Source organism: Echiichthys vipera (genome assembly GCF_963691815.1).
Source record: "Echiichthys vipera genome assembly, chromosome: 16".
Taxonomy (NCBI): domain Eukaryota; kingdom Metazoa; phylum Chordata; class Actinopteri; order Perciformes; family Trachinidae; genus Echiichthys; species Echiichthys vipera.
In genome coordinates this window covers 20655291-20674980 of record NC_139841.1, presented here as the reverse complement: position 1 = coordinate 20674980, position 19690 = coordinate 20655291, and the positions used below count along the sequence as shown (strand labels likewise).

At 39.2% G+C, this 19690-nt stretch overlaps 4 protein-coding genes across 5 annotated transcripts; 2 read left to right on the top strand and 2 right to left on the bottom strand.

Moving 5' to 3' along the window:
- Positions 1–8: 8 nt before the first annotated feature.
- On the bottom strand, positions 9–5746 carry dnajc21 (DnaJ heat shock protein family (Hsp40) member C21). 2 transcript variants are annotated; one of them, XM_083929417.1, is made up of 12 exons: positions 5372–5746; positions 4689–4782; positions 4435–4558; positions 3735–3866; positions 3206–3510; positions 2945–3111; positions 2756–2852; positions 2056–2223; positions 1909–1957; positions 1685–1815; positions 814–898; positions 9–668 (listed from the first exon to the last, which is right to left on the bottom strand). In XM_083929417.1, exons 1-12 carry the CDS (start codon positions 5466–5468, stop codon positions 507–509), a joined length of 1611 nt encoding a protein of 536 aa, XP_083785543.1. In that variant the 5' UTR covers positions 5469–5746; the 3' UTR covers positions 9–506. The 2 variants fall into 2 exon arrangements, with proteins under 2 accessions (XP_083785543.1, XP_083785544.1); XM_083929418.1 differs by having other exon boundaries at positions 2756–2846.
- Positions 5747–7857: 2111 nt separating this feature from the next.
- On the top strand, positions 7858–11695 carry bxdc2 (brix domain containing 2; the record flags this gene model as incomplete). Its single annotated transcript, XM_083929981.1, has 10 exons — positions 7858–8007; positions 8176–8287; positions 8429–8472; positions 9437–9507; positions 9607–9656; positions 9971–10044; positions 10407–10457; positions 10711–10812; positions 10930–11058; positions 11176–11695. 10 exons carry the CDS (start codon positions 7858–7860, stop codon positions 11416–11418), a joined length of 1026 nt encoding a protein of 341 aa, XP_083786107.1. The 3' UTR covers positions 11419–11695.
- Positions 11696–11835: 140 nt separating this feature from the next.
- On the bottom strand, positions 11836–14243 carry rad1 (RAD1 homolog (S. pombe); the record flags this gene model as incomplete). The annotated part of the gene is made up of 6 exons (XM_083930359.1): positions 11836–12614; positions 12916–13014; positions 13127–13227; positions 13380–13537; positions 13685–13793; positions 14049–14243. 6 exons carry the CDS (start codon positions 14241–14243, stop codon positions 12437–12439), a joined length of 840 nt encoding a protein of 279 aa, XP_083786485.1. The 3' UTR covers positions 11836–12436.
- An 864-nt stretch (positions 14244–15107) lies between these two features.
- On the top strand, positions 15108–18185 carry c21h18orf32 (chromosome 21 C18orf32 homolog). The gene is made up of 3 exons (XM_083929345.1): positions 15108–15198; positions 16929–17144; positions 17909–18185. Exons 2-3 carry the CDS (start codon positions 16965–16967, stop codon positions 17972–17974), a joined length of 246 nt encoding a protein of 81 aa, XP_083785471.1. The 5' UTR covers positions 15108–15198; positions 16929–16964; the 3' UTR covers positions 17975–18185.
- Positions 18186–19690: the final 1505 nt, after the last annotated feature.

Here is a 19690-nt window from a genome sequence, read left to right as displayed (position 1 = left end):
TGGTTTATTGTTAGAAATGGTTACAGCCAGAGGCATTAACGCAAATCCTTACAGAGTTGGTGTATAAATATCAACGTGCAGTATCACCTTTATTCTTATGATGCAGTAATACCACTACAGGGCTCTTCATGACAAACGGTAACAGATCTGCTAACAGAGTGTATCCTATGCACATCCTGTATGTTTGTTCTCCACTGGTTTATCAGCACAGACGTTCATAAGTTACTGGGAAAAGTACTGACAACTTTTAAATCATTCCAATCTGGAAGACTCATGAAAGAAACACAATCGCTCACACATACATAATCAACCATCTCACTGAACTGGATTCTTGTGTAATTAAAAAATAACAACTATCCGCTCTCGGTCAGCCAACCAGTCCATTAAAAGTCCACTTTCAAAGGCTTCTTTTTGTTTATCTTCCTCTCGGGAGACCTCTCAGAGTTTACCGTGTCCCTGCCGAGTCCCATTTTTTTTTCAGGTTCATCCGCCTTGATGAAGATGTGCTATCTGTTCTTCTTCTTGTCTTTTTTGCTCTTGTTCATGGAGCCGTGAGGAGCGTTTGAGGAAAGAGCGCTGGCGTGACCGCTGCTCTTCAGATGGTCAAACAACTTGTTTCTTGTGGAGAACTCACTGCTGCAGGTCACACAGTAGAGGTTTACTTCCTTCTAGAGATGGAAATGGGGATATGTGATTACACAATAGAAGCATGGATCATTTTCTTACAGTAAATAATGTAAGAGGGTTATTTTTGCTAAATCAAAGGGTTGGCAAATAATAATAATAAAATGTATTTAGATGAACTGTACACACCTCAGCACACTGGTCTTCTGTATTAGACTTGACATTCTTCACTTTGTCTTTTCCTCCTCCCTTCTTTCCTTTTGTCTTCCCAGAGCTGATGAGGCAACATTTAGATGACAGATAAGTAAAAACCACATTCTCACCGTTACATTTAAAACTCAAATAACTCATGTTGGGAATAATTTACTGTTTAATCATTAAGAGACATTAAGAATTTTGAATGATAATATCAGTTAAATAGTTGAACATAAAAAAGAGAAAGATAGTAATAAAAAAAAAAAGGTTTGTTGCAAGCTAAAAGAAAGGGAGACGATACAACATATTTCTTAACTGCTACTTAACCTGCTAGTAACAACTCTGCACTAGCAAGTTGTGTTTTAAGTTATTTTTTTCTGCCGAGTTCATGGCTTTCAAGACTAACCGCTGGACAGCGCTCGCAACGGCCGACACATGCCACTATATCGATGAGGACTGGTGGGTTTAATCGGCCATAGTGGTGACGAGCTCGGACATATGTTCTTCATCATTGCACAGCTGCGGACATGTACCTGCCGGGCACGCACGCAACACTGTGACTGCTACAAGTCTGCAGCTGTCCGCCAACGCAGAGACAGTAGCAAGTCCAATTTTTCACACCAAGCAGAGAGAGTTCTTGCTAGTCCTTCTCTACAGAATCATCGGCATTTTTGTAGGTTTATTACCTGACTGTGCATTTCACCTCATCTTTATCTTTCAACTCAATGTTCCGGTTTTACAACCCACAAACCCCCATCAAGCTCACTGCCAACATGCAGTTGTATCCAGCGAAAAAGCTCCAATAAACTCTTCAGCACCAAACCACTGACAGACAAGGTCAGACTAAGTGGTGAACTGGACTGACCTCTTGACCTCTGTGGGAGTGGGTTCATCCTGCTTCTCAGGCTCTGTCGGGGTCTCTGACTTCTCGGGGGCTTCCTCCTCACATGTGGTTAGTGTTGGTTTCTCCTCCTCCTCTTCCTCCGGTGCACTTTGCTATGGAGAAGCAGATCATTGATAGCTTATAAGAAAGGTTCACTTCACCCTAAACAAGGCACAGTGTCTGAAAGAAAAATAGAAACGACTCACCTGTACTACTTTCTGCTGCTTCTTTTTCCTCTTTTGCTTTTTGGAAAGCCTGTGAAAGCGAAGGAAAAATGTCAGGTGTAATATTCTGATGTGTCAACACATTCTAACCACCCTGACAACTAGGGGAAAAGTAAGTCAACTCCACACCTCTGCTTTGGCTTGTCTTCCTCCTCCTCGTCTTCGTCCTCCTCCTCCTCCTCCTCTCCATCCTTTCCATTAAGGTTCAAACCAAGTGACTCATCTTCCTCTTCCAGCTGTTGCCGTAGAAAAGCCACCATCTCCCGGTGCTTTTTGGATTTTTCATGGTTTTTCATACTTTACAGAGGAAATGAAAGCAATGAATGGAGAAAAAAACGTGGTTTAATGCCATTTACCAATTTGTATTAATGTCACCAATGTTCCAAAGGTTTTAGGGATTAAATGCACAGATATTAACCATTTTAACGGCATTATTTGTCTGACGTGTGCATAACTACAGAGTAAAGAGTAAGAAAAAAAATGGCACAAATAAAAACTCCAATGCAAGCTTGACTTTTAAAGTTTTTCCCCATTGTTCAGACTCATTGTTGGTAACAAAAATCCCTTCACAACAGAGAAAAGAAAATAAGAACATAAGCTTGTAGCACATGAAGTCCACAATGTCAATCATTCAGTAATGAAAGTAAGATTTTAGTCTCATATCCTTTCTGTCATTTACACCAGGACGTGATTCAGTCACATCACACCTACTGTTTTATTAACACTTTGGACAAAAATATCTTTCACACTTTCACCCACGAAAAATCATTCACTGCTTATTGAGGGAAATTAGCATGTACTGTAGATCCATGGGTATGAGGTTACTCACGCTTTATCGGATTTGAAGGATTTGTCGCAGGCGGGGCAGTACAGACCATCATAATAATCATCCAGTGTCAGTTCCTCTCCATCAGGCTGCTCTGCATCTGTGAATAAATATAGATGCATTGGAAAAATAACACAAACACAAACACACAGGGATAAATTAAGCTTAAATCTCAAACACCGTCTCACTGACCCCCTCCCTCTTCGATGTTCTTCTCCTGTGTTTCCACATCCAGCTCTTCTTCCTCACTCTCTGATGCATCTCCAAACTCCTCTCCGTACTGAGCCTCCATCTGCTGCAGCTCCTTCTCGAGCTCAGACATGGCCGCCCAGCTCTGCTCCTTGTACTCCTCTGCCAGTCTGGGATGGAAACGCAGTAAGAGTATTATGAGTATGAGGAAGAAATAGAGAAAAATAAGTGTCACATTTACCAAACTATCCATGATCTATTTACTTGGCGTGACTGAGCTTCTGTTTCCGCCTCAGCTCCTCCACCTTCTTGGTCTTCTCAGCGTTCTGCTCCTCCACAAGCTTCCTATGGGCCTGCACACGGCGGTCACGCTTGCGAACAAAGGCCACGAGTTGCCGCACAAGCTCGTTGCGCTCTTTTCGAGCCTTGTCTCTGGTCTTCTTGTTGTCCTTCTCCATGGCCCTTTTCTCCCAGCGGTTGGAGGCCTGTCTTGTGTCATATTCCTCCTTCCAGGCAAAGTTTTTACGAGTGCAGAAGCTCTGCCAGTAGCCGTAAAACTTGTGCACTACCTGTAATACGGAAATAGAAACGAAATAGAATAAGTACACCAGCCGACTAAAAATCTTTCTGGTTCACTATCGATACTTTAGTCTTGTTGCTCTTTAGTTTTTATTTTTACTCAGTCCTAAAGCTTACTATTTTACTCATGTAATCGAATGATATAAAAAGCTCTTACATCATCCAACAGAGACAGAACTTCGAGATAAGTGTTTTAAGTGTGGTGCTGGCTTACGGTATCATAGTCACTTTGAGAGTCTCCAAAAGGAGGAAACTCGTCCTCATCATCGTCATCTTCCACCTTGGCCTGCTCCATCTCCTCCTTAACAATGGACTCAAAGAGATTCCTGTAGACTGTGTAAAAGCCCTAAGGGAGAGAGACAGAGTGGATAAAGCAAGAGGGAATAACACATGAGGAAATAAATGTTCTGAGATGCACAAAGAATTTCCCCAAAATCCTTCAAAGGATGAAGCTGCCAGCATCAACTTAAACAACGAAAGCTGTCTTGTTTTTCAAGCGGGGCTTTGTTTCCAGCTTGCACACATTTTTGCCACTGGGGTTCATGTTGTCAGTGCTTTTTATCTGCCCTCTGATAATCTCATTTCTCCTTCATCTTACTTGTACAATAATCCAACAATCCAGACAGTCTGGCCTTTTATTTAGTTGTGACTTTTTAAATCAGGAGACATGCCGATTTTGTTGTGTGGTATGTGTTCTGAGTTTAAGATTCCATTTCTAGGTCATTCATACTTAGAAACGTACGACTTAACAATAGTAGTTTTTCTTTTCTGGCACTCCTCAGCATGAAACATAGACAACATATAGAAGCGATCAGGCTATGCTAATTAATTTATCACAAAATCAGACTCCAAGGATGTTTGAAGCCATCTCAGATTGAGCATCATGATCCTCACCCATGACCACAAACACTAACCTTTTCATCATCTCCAAACCCAGAGTAGCAGGTGACCGTGAAGTACTGCAGCAGGTCAATGCTGTCATCTTCATAATCTCCACTGACTCCACCTTTCAGAAGAGCATCCCTGTGATTGTCATACCTGCCACACAGAAGGAGACATGGGCATCAAACTAAGGCATACTTAGCGAACCCACACAGTTTGTACATAAAAATTGTACAGATATTGAGAGTCAGAGGCTTCGCACATGGTGAAATGAATGTGTACACACCAAGCTCTCTCCTGTGGATCACCCAGGACATCATAGGCTGCTTGAATCAACTTGAAGTGCTCGGCCGCATCCTCAGCATTGTCCAAGTTTTTATCTGGAAATTTCACACAGAAACACGCAGCTATTGTTAGAGTGAAAAACATCACTCAAAGCTTTATTTATAATCTTGTAAGGTTCGAGTTTACAGCATTGCATGATGCAAAGGATTAGTAAAAGTACAAGTAAAAGGAATATACCAGCACAAAGCAGCATAGAGCATAACGTTGTTACAATTTTCAATGTACAATGTAATCAATATGTAACAATTTGTTGCAGATAGTACAATTATTTGGAAAGCTATATACATTACCTGTATAACTCCATACTTAGATGTAAAGATAAATGTTATATATATATTATCTTTACTCTTAACTGGCAGGTGTACTCGCTTGAAAGGTTTTAATGTATTACATACCTTTTTGAGGACATTACATTAGCCAATACCATATATATAATATACTTATAATATATATAATATACCATCATAATGTAGTCTCACACTATGACACATAAGGCTGAGTTACTATTCACTTTTAACACTTTTTTTCACATGATTATGATGGAGTAACTTAAGAATTGTTACTTTAACTTGAGTGTTAATTCAGATACTTTCACATCATAAGGCTTCTTCTACAGCAACTTACCTGGATGCCATTTCAATGCTAATTTGCGATACGCTTTCTTCAGATCATCATCTCCCGCGTCTCGTTTCACGCCCAAGATTTCGTAGTGACACTTCATTGTGACCTAACTGCGAAGACAAACCTGACCCTCGGATAATAAATACTCTGTAAAGCTGCTCTTCACGTTGCCCCACACGAAGCTAACTTTAGCATGTAGCTAAGTGCGGCATCTTTATTCTATCGCTTAAAGGAGCCAGACTTCTCATGTATATTAGAGAAGACGATATAATTATGTTTTGGCATTACTTATTGAAATATAAATAAAACGTCCATCATCACAGACTAACAGCTTTTGTACAATAAATTACGGTTCGTTTACGACCGGTCTTTGGGACTCTCGGCATAGACCCAACTAAATATCGCGAGAGTTTATCTTCCTTACTCTATAATTTCTGTAAACTTGAAGCTACAGCTGCTTGTTGCTGCCCTCTACAGTTCGGAATAAGGCAAGGCAATACAAACAGCAAAGACAAAAAAACAGTTAAAAACAGGAGCAAAGAAGAATAAAAAAAGTAAAATTAAATAAAATAGATAAAGTTAAAATTTTTTTGAAAGGAGCCAGTGGTTCGGGCATCTAGTAAGGATGCCCCCTGGGCGCCTCCCTAGGGAGGTGTTCCAGGCACGTCCAGCTGGGAGGAGGCCTCGGGGAAGACCCAGGACTAGGTGGAGAGATTATATCTCCACACTGGCCTGGGAACGCCTTGGGATCCCCCAGTTAGAGCTGGTTAATGTGGCCCGGGAAAGGGAAGTATGGGGTCCCCTGCTAAAGCTGCTGCCTCCGCGACCCGACCCCGGATAAGGGGATGAAGATGAGATGAGATCAAGTTTAAAGTAGCTCAGCTATAAGCAAGGCAAGGCATGTTTATTTGTATAGCACAAGTCAACAACAAGGTAATTGAAAGTCCTTTATATAAAACATTAAAAGCATTGGGAGAAACAAACGTATAAACATATACAAGATTTAAAACACACAAAGGGCAATTTAAAAAATATTGAATATTCAAAACACATGAAAGGTCATTAATAACATATAAAAGATTTAAAACACACAAAAGGTAATTTAAAACATATAGAAGACAGTTACAGTTACATTAGTTACAGTGTGGTTTACTGAAAAGTAAACAAACACGCAAACAGGAAAGTCTTCGGTCTTAATTTAAAAGAACTCAGACTTGTAGCAGATCTGCAGTTGTCCGGAGGTTTGCTCCAGATATGTGGTGCATAAAAACTGAATGCTGCCTCTCCATGTTTGGTCCTGACTCTGGGGACACGGAGCAGACCTGTCCCAGATGATCTGAGAGGTCTGGCAAGCTGTAAGCACATGGGAAGAGAAATGCTGATTTAAAAATGCTCACAGTTGGGGCTGATCTCAGAGCTCTACTGGGCTTATACTCTTTTAACATGTTCTTATTTTTCCGTATCTGTTATTGATGTCACTGGTTTGGTTGTTGATATTGTATATAACTTATATTATTATGAATATGATGTATGCCTTTGTGATTGTGCAATAAATATAAATAAAATAGATATATAATTGGACTCTTCTCTTCAATGTGGTGATAAAAAGTCCAGGGACAAGGGACACTGAAATGAAATGAATATATATATAAATGTACTAAATTATAATGTATATTATAATGTATCACAATGCACATTGACTACCACTTCCATCCCGTTCCAATTAACCAGTCTCTAACTGTAGATAATAAGTGATGTCTTTTTCCTATCATTAGTGATCACACTATGATGCCCTCTGGTGGTGACAGGGAGACTTGCATCCTACTTGCATTTAAACCATAAACAATATAAACAGGCCACCTATTCATGTGATTGTTTTTCTTTTTTGTAAGAATACTTTAAGGCAGACACAATGAAAATGTAAACGTAAAGACAGGCTTCAGCAGTTCTTCACCATGATGTTATTGTTTAAGCGGAGCTTTGAAGCAGTTTAGGAAATGTGGTGACGTTTTAAATAAGCAGTTAACTAAATAAATACAATACAAAGATTTTTTTTTAAATTAAAGAAGTTAGAGATCGTAATTTTCTGGTCCAAAATGTTAGAGGGTTGAGGGAGGAGGTAAATATCTGCTTAAAACTGATTTAAGTTACTTGACATGGAGTTGAAGGTGGAGGTGAGTTCACTGGTTTAATTTAATCGTTAACATTATTATATATATATTTTATTTTTTTGGTGAAGGGTACACTTTAAATGTAAAGAAAATAAAAAACATAAAATGAATCAAATTATTGATTTTTTTTGACTGAAATTGCTTTGAGGATTGATGAATAAAATATCATTTTCGTGTGTGTTTTTGGATGGGGTGACGTGGGCAGTACCACCGCCGCGCCGCCAGGGGTCTCTCCATCCTCTCCGTGCGCACGTGTGTTGTTGGAGTCGGACGCAACCACGCAACGCGAGACTTGTGTCGGCAGTCTTCGGTGCAAACATGTCGGCGTTCAAGAGAAAACGTGGAGGACAGGCTTCTGCTAACAAAAAGGCAAAGAAAGTGAAGTTTGTAGCAGATGTAAGCGAAGCAACGTCTGAAGGCGAACAGGAGAAGACACATGAAGTCACCATTCCAGCTCCGGTGTCGAAGGTAAATGCTCGTGTTTTGTTATTAGCCACGAGAGTTGGTAGCAGGATTTTCTGGTTATTATTAAAAACCAAGAGACCATGTGTAATTAACGAGGAAATGCTTTAAACTCTATAATAATAAATGTGTTTTGTTTGTAAAGACATTGTGGACTGTATTGTTTTGAAACAGGGCAAATGGACCAACAAGGAAAGGGTTCTCATTTTCTCCTCAAGAGGCATCAACTTCAGAACAAGACACTTGATGCAAGACCTGAGGACCATGATGCCTCATTCAAAAGCAGGTTAGTGCCTTGTGTCAATCATACACATACAGTAGTTCACCCATCTAAATGTGGAGTCACCACATTGTTGCTTCTGTTGAGCAGAGCAGCGTTTTGTTTATTCCACTGCCATAATAACAAGCCTTTCTGTTTGTCTGTTAGATACAAAGATGGACAGAAAGGACAAGTTGTTTGTCATTAATGAGGTGAGTTAATTTAAAATGTAACACTATATTCAGGCTTAGTATGGCTGCTGGAAATCTTTGAAAACATCTGGATTCTAGTGTGGTGTTTTCAAGGTTGGAAAAGTGCTTTGGTTTTGCATAAAGTGCTTGAAACTGCTTGATATGGTATGTTTTATGGGATGGCATATATGAAACATCAAAGGGATAAAAGATCTCCATATTTGAGAGAGTGAATACAGTATTTTCTGACATTTTTGCATGAAAAATGGCCTTATGATTAACAGATGATCAAAATAGTTGGTGATTACATTAAAGTCTTTTAGTCGCGTTAGTTTTCTTTTGTCGTCCTTCTGTAGAAAGCTTTCTCTCGACATCATGTTGGTTGTTTACAGGACAATGACGTCTTATTTAATGTCATGAACAAGTGCAATAATAAGTATACTGACTGCTAAGTACTTAACTGAATACAAATATGTCACAGCTGTAAGGTGGTGATTGACCGATACATCTAGCATTGGCCGATACTGATACATGTAAAAAACGCAAATATCGGTGGGCGCTGGATAGTTTTTTCCCGGCATTATTTACAGAAAGGCGTCCACAGGCAGCTCCATGTTGCTGGAGACGCCTTTATTAAGTTCAATAACTGTTTCTTTAAAAAAAATTGAGATCTGTAACATTTGTAATCACCATTGTGTAATTTTTATGATGTAAATTGAGGGAGCAAAAGTAATATTGGCTCCAAATATCGGTTCAAGAAAATCAAAACTGTATCGGTCATCGACTAAGGCTGATGAAAAAAAATCAGCATCGGTCCCAAAAAATCCATATCGGTCGATCCCTGCTCTATGTAGCTGGAAAAGCATGAACATTTACCGTGAAATGCTTGAAAAGTGCTTGAATCTGACTTTGGAAAAGTTGTAGGAACCCCGTATATATAATTTCATGCATTGCAGTATAACTAAAGAATCTGAATTGTTCACAGGTGTGTGAGATAAAAAACTGCAACAAATGCCTCTTTTTTGAGGCCAAGAAGAAGAAAGACCTCTACATGTGGTGAGTATATCTTTATGTTTTCTGCACCTTAAGCTGGCCTTTGTGTTTGTTTTTATAAAACACATTTAAGCTCAATGCAATAATGTTCTTGCCTTACAGGATTTCAAACAGCCCTCATGGACCTTCTGCAAAGTTTCTTGTTCAAAACAGTGAGTTACTAATCTCTTTCAATCCTGGAATTCAGTAGCCAACACCTGTCAGGGTTTCCCCCTTGTGTATATTGACCCTGGCCATGCCTAGACCCTGGCCATAAGACATCTTATAAACTACAGTTACATTGGGACAACTTAGTTGGAACTCCAAATTTCCAGTCTGTATTTAGCACTAACTTAAAAAAAAGACACTTGCCACTGGGCCTGTCAACTTTTCTAGGGTAAAAACCTTGTTATGTGCAATGAGGGAATCATAATCAGAAATACTTTAATAAAAAAAAAACTGATTTACATGATTGTCTTCTTCACAGTTCACACACTGGCCGAACTCAAGATGACAGGAAACTGCCTCAAAGGATCCAGGCCGCTGCTCTCGTTCGATCCTGTGAGTAGCAGGGGTCAGAGGGAGACATGCTGTTAGTTATTCTGTCAAGAATATAATTCCATCTGGATTATATTTTAGAGATGGGCTGCTGTGTGCCACCTGTAATCCCACTCTAACATGACACCAGACAATTTAACTCCATCAGCACACTAATTATTGTTTTAAAGTGTGAGAAATATACACCTGCACCCTGTTGGTCTGAGTAATAAGCGGCCTTGTATTTCTCTGCTGCTTTGACAAACTGTCTCAAATGTGCATCTGTGCACGTTGACAGCTGATAGATCGATGAAGGTAAGATCTTGTCACAAACGGAACAAGCTAAACTTTTTTTGTCTCCTCTGCTGTTTTTGTTTTTTTTACAGAAATTTGACAAGGAGCCCCACTTTGCTTTACTGAAGGAGCTCTTCACCCAGGTTTGTAAACAACGCTGTTTTTCTCTGACAATGTCCGATGGATCAAAAGCAGACATGATCCAAAGTCGCTCTTCCTCATATGTAGCACACAACAGAAGACCAGATTGTCTTTGCATGTAATATGACTCGGACGGTGTCAGGGGACATTGTTTGATGCAGCAGTGGATGTAACCATAAGCAAACTTTACTTTATTTAAAAGCTGAGTATGTTCATCTACATTTTATTTAAGGAAGTACTCATTCACTGTTGCAGACATTTTCCACCCCACGCTACCACCCGAAAAGTCAGCCTTTTGTAGACCACGTCTTCACGTTCACCATTGCAGACAACAGGATATGGTTTAGAAACTACCAGGTAATGTTTCACCGTCCCTCTCAGTCTTATCATTGTTTTTGGTAAATATTAAGTCGTTCTTCTGTTGTGGGTTCAGTGTTAAGATATTTTTTATGTTCTTTTCCTGTGCACGTTCAGATCATTGAGGAGGATGCCTCGCTGGTGGAGGTCGGCCCTCGCTTTGTTCTCAACCTCATCAAGATCTTTCAGGGGAGCTTCGGAGGGCCTACGCTCTTTGAAAACCCAGACTTCCAGTCTCCTAACATGGTAAAAATCCAGTGCATACTAGTTTAGATTGTAAGCATATTGTGTCCCTGATGTATTACTGTGATGCATCCCATTTTTTCCTGATCGTAAGTCACCGTTTCTCTTGCACACCCACAGCACCGGCGAGATATCCGACTGGCGGCGGCAGCCAGAGTGCGTGAGAAGCAGATGGTGAAGGAGATGCAGAAGATGAAGAGGGCTGAAGCAAAGGAGGAAGTGGTCAGAGACATCACAGCGGACGTCTTCGTAACACCAGCTGATGAGAAAACGGTTCACATCCAGACAGAAGCACCTCAGCCAAAGGTGGCAAAGAAGAACAAACACAAAGCTTTTAAAAGACAAAGGCTGGCACGCAGATAACTGGATGGACCTGATTACTCTGAGTGAATCAGTATGAGCTTTTTGTGAGGTTACAGAGACTAAATGTGCAACAAGTCATTTAATTACCACCGCCTTTTAAGTACAAGAGAATCTTAAATACGCACGTTTTCATCATCTGTTGCCATAGTTTGTGGATTCACACATTATATATTTTTCTCCCTCCCTCACTGAGGATTGTGTAGAGTATAGCTGGTCGTAAAGGTCTCAGCTTTTACGTGCAAACAATATATGCACATCCCTTTTGATAAAAGTAAATATTTCAGTGTAAAAAAAAACTTGTTTATTGATTGAGTTGACTACAGTTGTTTTCTATGTCATGAAAATAAAACAATTCAAACTTACGGTCTGCTGCTGATACATTGTCCACACAAACGGTCGTCAAAGGTGTCAGCATACACAAACATACAGAGCTACTGTACACACACTTCACTAGATATTTGAGGAAAATGTATCCATGTTCCATGTCTAATATTTTATGGGCTGTCCAGCTGAATGCCTGTGTCAAAGGGGAAAAAAGGCAGAAACTCCAGAAAGAGATGAAATACTGTAAGCAGATCATTGCCACAATTTGGGCTACAGACTGAGCTCGTAGAGTTGCATGTCGAGGAATTTAGTACTAAAAATACCTGGGTCTCCATAGCTAACAATACAATATACAGCAACTGTTAATACTTCCCCATGTATCTATGCAAGTATGTACTTGTGACATTCTAACTACACACAGGTACCTGACCAGACCAGGAGGGGGCATTAGCTTTCCACATATCCTGTGGCAATGCTCCACTTAAATGACTGTTGGCATATGATGAACCAGGTGATTTTGTTTGAAAAAAGTAACCTTTCCCACTCTGTTCATTTTCCATTATGCCTATTAAGTCAGCATTGGACACACAACTGGCTGGTAGCGCCTCCTACGGCACACTTTCCCTTCTCATTCAAAGCGACTGGCCACCACTGAAGTTAAGGTGCTTCTTTAAAGGGGAATTCAACAGTCCAATCAATCCTCCTCCACCTCCTCGTCAGGACAACAGTAATATTCTACGAAGCAGATCTGCCCGTCGTCGTTCCTGACCAGGTACTGCAGAGAGAGGAAGCCCCTGCTGTCTGTCCTCACAGAGACTTTACAGGACAAAGCTAGGGCCTTGGTGGACGGCTTCAGCAGGGACATCTTGTACCTGTCACAGTTAAATAGAGAGGACAGCACAGAAGGTGGAGCTTTAATAAAACTCATTAATTACGGGAGTATTCCTTAGTGGTACTCGAGGTGGACATAATGTAGAACAGTGTGTAAAAAAAACAAGCTGAAGCAGCTGGATGGTCCCATTTCATATTTAGATAGTAGGAAAAGCAATAAGTAAGTATATAGTAATTAATTAAAATATTTATAATTTTCTTCTTCTGGTGGTCTTGTTGCTATCTTTTGCTCCCCTAGTCTATCTCAGGGTTATAACCATGAGATCATTCCTCTGTGCTAACCTGTTGGTTTGTGTCTTGTTGCATTTGAACAGCTCCATCATGTCAGAGTCTTTGGGATAATCATAATGGGCATTTCCAGAGTTCCCAAACGTAGACAACCTGTAGAGCAGGACAAAGCAAACAATGAAGCCAAAAGATTGGTAAGAGAGATGAGATAAACTTCACTGATCCCACAGCGGGGGCATTCATATGTTCAGTTTTGATAACACACCTAAAGTATGGCTGGCTGGGGGACATGGTGATCTGCAGCACCTCACTGGTCATATCCAGTTCAGAGAAGGCTTCCTTCAGACTCTCTGACTGCAGGATCACCTTTGAAAAGAGCCAGAGGTACATGAGAAGTAATCAGTCATGTATTGTTTTCATAAAACTTGCAGATGCTGTCATATACATTCCTAATGGGTTTGTAAAGTAAGCGACATTGGGAAGAAACCAAAAAGTAATGTATCTCTTCTGTTGTCCACCTTGTTGGTGACGTTGGTGCTGCAGAACTCAAAGTCAACTGGCTCTTCTGGTTCTTGGGTGTTGATCTTGCACACAGTTACTACACCACCCTCCTCCAGGAACAGGCTCAGGGGGTAACCGTACCCCCTGTAGCACATCCGCAGGGCTGTGGATACTCCTGCAACGTCACGCAACGGAGATAATGAAAATGTTTAGTCATAAATAAGATGGTTAATAGTCTAAATATGGCTAAAAAGTTGAACAAATTTATGTTTTAAAAAGATTTATATCTGGTTTATTTATCTATTGCTTCCTTTTTCTTTACCCGGTACTGTGCTTCCTCCAAAGATATTGAGGCAGTCCAGCAGAACTGTGAGGTTGACCTGAAAACCCACTGAATCTTCCCTTATGGTGTACTCTTGAAAGATCTCAGCCTGGAATAAAAAGACATGTCTGTGTGCAAAAGATTGCTGGAAAAATAAAAATATATATACGTTTAAAGATTATTATTATTATAGATGGTGCAACTTGCTGCTGCTCATGGAGGATTTGTTGAGTCTCTGTAAATCATATATAAGTCAGTGTGTGATCTAGACCTACTCTATATGTAAAGTGACATGAGATAACTTTCTGATTTGGCACTATAGATAAAATGTAATTAAATTGAACTGAATGTAAAGCCAACCAACCTGGATGAAGGCATTGGCTTGCAGACATTTGGAGTCCTCCACAGTGACCTTCAGGCCGTTGGGTGTGGCGCTGAAGATGGCATGGTCTTTGAATGTAATTGCTTTCAGTATGTTGGACAGGTTGCGAGCATTATCCAAACTGGCCACTAAAACGTATTGTTCATCATCGGCTTGCGACTGGGTTGACAGAGGCATTGTGGTGCTGAAATGAAGACACACAGAACTTAATAAAAGGACACGTTTGGACGGCAAATCTTCAGGAGGTAAAGTACTGCAAGAAAACTATAAAACAGTTACTGTAAACTATACAAAACACGCAACAAATTTCCTTTTAGCTCTATAATGACTGATTTGAAGCTAGCTCATCACCACATTTAAGTTAAAAACAAAGTAAATAGCTAATTTAACGTCATGTAATGTATTTTCTAGCATCCCTGGTAAACAAATGTTCTTAGAAATGTTACTGTTAACGTTATAATGATGGTCGGTCACTTACAAAGTTGTATTTCAGAAACTCATCTGGTTGTTTTGAAGAAAGGCGCCGCGGTATACAACAACTTCCGCTTTCCCCTCAAGGCTAGTAGAAAGAGACTGGGTCACCCTAAAAAATGTCTGCGTTTTGGGGTATAACACATGCGCAGTAACATCTGGGCTTCTGGTGCGCTGTTATAGAACGAGAATATATTTTTTGTTTTTATTATTCTTCATTCCTTCTCTCTATGTTTTACTGTCTTTTCACATTTTAATTTGTTATTAATATTTCTAGATTTAGAAATACACTTGTAGCACTGTGCATAACGTTGGAACAAGTAAGAAAAGTAATGTAAAATTGAATCTTTTCAATAAAATTTAAGAAAAAACAAAATCACCGTCGCGTCCGCAGTATGCCTTGGGTTGGAAAATATTGTATTTGATACATTTATGTATATATTCGCCATCCTTTGAAGGTTATGTCAGACGGGGACATTTTGGTGAACCAGCCTCCTTCTATTAGCCTCGTTTCCGCTTCTTCGGAAATGGGAAATAGGTTCTGCGCATGCGTAAACTCATTCTGGAGCTTTCGCAGTAGCAGAGACCACAACACACGAGAAATATCCTGTCTATACCGCGGCAATACGTGACAAAAGTGGTGTCTTCATCATCCAGACAGGTGAGAATCATTACTCCGTTTAAACTCTGTGTTTAATCAGCACGTTGTATAGTCTGCGGGTTAGTTAAAGGTCCTCATACCTGTTATGTTCACCGAGCGACGGTGGCAGGAAGCTAACAGTAGCCAACAGCTAACAGTCACTGATGACGTTTTTTTTTAATTAATTTTTTTATGCATCATATTCAAGTTAATACAAGTTATATACAGTATAAACAACCACGCGAAGTGATATTAATAACAGCTCCATAAAATAAGAATAAGTAAATTACTAGATAAAGCTAAATTGGATAATAAAATAAAAGTAATTCTAAATACAAGAGGTCAATCAGGAAATTATGCACACAGATACTCTTACAGATGTAGGAATTTTGCGATTTTAAAACATTTTACATATTTTTTGTATAGATTCATCTTATTTACAAGAAACAATATTTGTGTATAAAGTATTTTGCCAAAACTAAGGAGATTATTGTTACAAGAAGTCAACACACAAAATGTCCTCTGGATACTCAAGAATTCAATAAACAGGTCGACGACTGAAGATGCAAAGGAGAGCCTTTCTTCTGCTTCTTTTCCTTAACATTAGCCTCTTAAACATCAGCTTACTGACATGTCGCTGGTGAAAAACCTCACCGCTTTGTGGTGGAGGGAGGTGTTTACTATTAGTGTATGGAGAATTAACTTTAGATACAGTCACTTGAATTCTGCTTGTTATACTCTCAAATATTCTATCCCATTATTCAATTCTCAATTTTTTATTTGTCCCCGGGGGGCAATTCAGGGCACACAGAGCAGCAAATAACGACAGTGCAACTATACAAAAACATTTTAACTAACAACAAGAATAAAGTGTAAAAGAAGAGTCAGGATGTTAGTGTGTTAGTACAGGTTAGATACAGAGAACATCGTCAGCGTGAGATGTAGAAAGACATGCGTGTATCAGATGTAAGCAGACATGTGAACGGATGTATATGATGTAAATAATGTAAACATGCAGTAGACTGTTAAAACAGGTATGAACAGAACTGTAGTGCAGAAAAGATGTAAGTGGACAATGATTGGATTCAGATGTGGTCAGACATGATACATGTGTGTAATGAGCAGACGTAAACAGAATTATAGTGCAGTAATAGAGTATAAAAATAGGTGATAGCGTATCCCTATAATGATATATATAACAATATAGGATTTTTCTGGTAATTCAATAAATAATCAGTCTGAAATAACCAAATGGTAAAGCTTATTTTTTATTTATTCTGAGGATTTCCTTTTAATTTGTTTAGAATGTTAGTGCAAAATAAAAGCGTAACATATTTCACATCAGAGTGTCAGAGAAATTTGACTTAGTATGTGCCTGATTATCAATTGAGATTGTGTAAGTGTTCACAATACGATTCCATTAAAAGACGATAAATGATCACATTGAATAGGCGTTTCATTGAAGTTCTCAGTAATCAATATTCAGTCAACTACACTTGTAATAACTTATGGCCTTGTAGACAGACGTGTAGGGTTTTAACCAAACCTTTCAAATCAGTTAAATGTCTTTCTTATGGTAGGTTTATCCACACTGAAAGTTTAGTTACATGTCTTGGACAATTAAATCAATATATATGTTGACCTTCTTAATATATGACAATTAAAGGTTTTACTCCCCTGTGGAAACTTATATAGATGCGCATTATTATTCGTATTATTTTGACAATAACTGTGTCCTTTCTCTGCTTCAGCTTCTTCGTTTTGGGCCGTCGGTCTGAGCCATAGTCATGGTTTGCATTCCCTGTATCGTGATTCCCGTCCTGTTGTGGGTCTACAAGCGGTTCCTGGAGCCTTTCCTCTATCCTTTCATTTCACCGATTATTAATACGTTCTGGACCAAAAAAGCGGTCCAGGAGACTGCCGCCACTGACCAAAAAGATAGTGAAAAGAGTAATGGGATTCACAAGGTAAGTTCATTGACAAGTAGTAATTTCATTTCACCATTTTATGAATGAAACCTTTTTTTCCTTTATATATTTATTTATTTGTGTAGGGTTCAAAATTGTGTGTTGAATAACAGCATAATAGAGAAGAAGCATTCTTTCTACATAATGTGTTGCTGTGGTGGTCAGCACTGTCGCATCACAACAAGAGGGTTCCTGGTTCAAATCCCGGCTGGAGCCCTTCTGTGTGGAGTTTGCATGTTCTCCCCGTGCGTGGGTTTTCTCCGGTTTCCTCCCACAATCCAAAGACGTGCAGGTGTTAGGTTAATCAATGACTCTAAAAATTGCCCGAAGGTGTGAATGGTTGTCTGTCTCTGTTCGTCTCTATGTGCCCTGTGATAGACTGGCGTCCTGTCCAGGGTGTACCCCACCTCACGGCCAATGTCAGCTGGGATCTGCTCCAGCCCCCTCACGACCCCGACAGGGACAAGTGGTTGAAGATGAATGAATGAATCTTAACCATATTGCCCTGCCCTAGTGCAGGAATATCAGATAAATGCTTCAAAATCAGTCTCTTCAAAGGAACAATTTCTGCAACTCACCTAACAGGTCCTCCAGACGCTCTGAATGTGCCTTCCCTCATATTTAACAAAGTGATGGAATTTTGCGGGTTAAGTTGACTTGACCTAATCGTGACTGAAACTGCTTTTAGTTTCAGAGCCACTTTCATGACTGTATGTTGTCGCCGACAGCATTTTTAAAGACATTTTGTTTCTCATGTGTTTCAGCCTGAAAGCAACGGTGAGGCCACTGCCAACGGATCCACTATAGCAGCAGATAAGAAGACAGATTGACAGCTCTAAATATGTATAATGCATCTAAAACAGTGTAAATATTCCATTAATATAATAGAGAGCAACTATGAATTAACTTAATAACGCTTCTTTAAATCGAGTGATTTTTAATAACCTCCCATACCTTGTTTTGTAAGTAAAATAAATTGTTTTCCTCGTTAATCATGAATTGATTCATGCATTTACTGTGTCGAATATTCACTCTGAATGGAATAGTTTTTCAAAGTCAAACTTGCAGTTTAATGAATAAATAAAAGGAAACCTTCAAATAAAAAAGACGCTCATTTATTTCTCCCATTCTAAACTGTGCCTCCACTTTAACTAGCTTGCTCACTTCATATTATAAAGTTATTCATTGATTTTGGGATATTTTCAACAATATAAATGTGACTGCAATATCATATCATGAAATGGCTTGAGATTGATCATTGCCATTGATTTTTAATGACAAAATTTTTCATGACAATTTTGTTTACGTATGACATGAAGCAAAGTTTTAAGATAAAACGGCTTGCATATACATTTACAGCTCTGGAATAAATTTAGACCACTGCAAAATGATGAGATGCTCTGATGTTACTATTTATATGTGTTTGAGTAAAATGAACAGTTGTGTTTTATTCTATGAACTACTGACAACATTTCTCCCAAATTCCAAATAAAAATATTTTCATATAGAGCATTTATTTTCAGAAAATGAAAATGGTCATAATAACAAAAAAGATGGTCTGTTTCAGACCTCAAATAATGCTAAGAAGGGGCGGCCAGTGGCTCAGTGTTTAGAGCAGTCGCCCTATGTAAAGAGGCTGAAGGTCCTCGAGGCATCGGCCGCGGGTTTGACTCCGACCTGCGTCCCTTTGCTGCGTGTCTCACCCCATTTCTGCCCTTTATAATAAAGGCTTGAAAACTGCCAAAAAAATCATCTTTAAAAAAAGAAATTCATATTAATTCAAAAACAACACAATAGTATTTTTTTTAACTTAGGAAGAGTTTAGAAATCAATATTTGGTGGTATAACCTTGTTTGTCAATCACAGCTTTCCGTGCGTCTTGGCCTGCTCTCCACCAGTCTTTCACGTCACTGTTGGGTGACTTTATGCCACTCCTTGTACAAAAATTTAAGCAGCTCAGCTCAGTTTGATGGCATATGGTCATCCATCTTCATCTTGATCACATTTCAGAGGTTTTCAATGTGGTTCAGGTCTCTAGATTGGAAGGGTCATGACAGGGTCTTGATCTGGTGGTCCTTCATCCACACCTTGAGTGACTTAGCTGAGTGGCATGGAGCGTTGTCCTGCTGGAAAAAACAATCCTCAGAGCAGAAGGAATGATATATATCACAATATAGGATGTTTTCTGGTGATTAAATACATTAATAGTCTAAATTAAATAACCACATGGTAAAGGCTACTTTTGTATCCTCCTATTTAACTAGTAAACAAATGAAAAATACTGAATATTTTCTAAATTTATTAAGAACGCTAGTGCAAAATTCAGGTATAAGCGCGAAATATTTCACATTAAGAGTTTCAGAGAAATTTAACATGGATGTCAATAGTATTTATGTATAAAAATGTGATGTCTTTGAATCTATTTTATACAGTCTATGGTTTAGATCAGGCACTTGGGATCTATTGATCCTATTTCTATCTGCAACGTCACAGACGTAATCAACGCCCACATGTCGTCATCACGCAAGGGCTGGTGACGTGGAAAA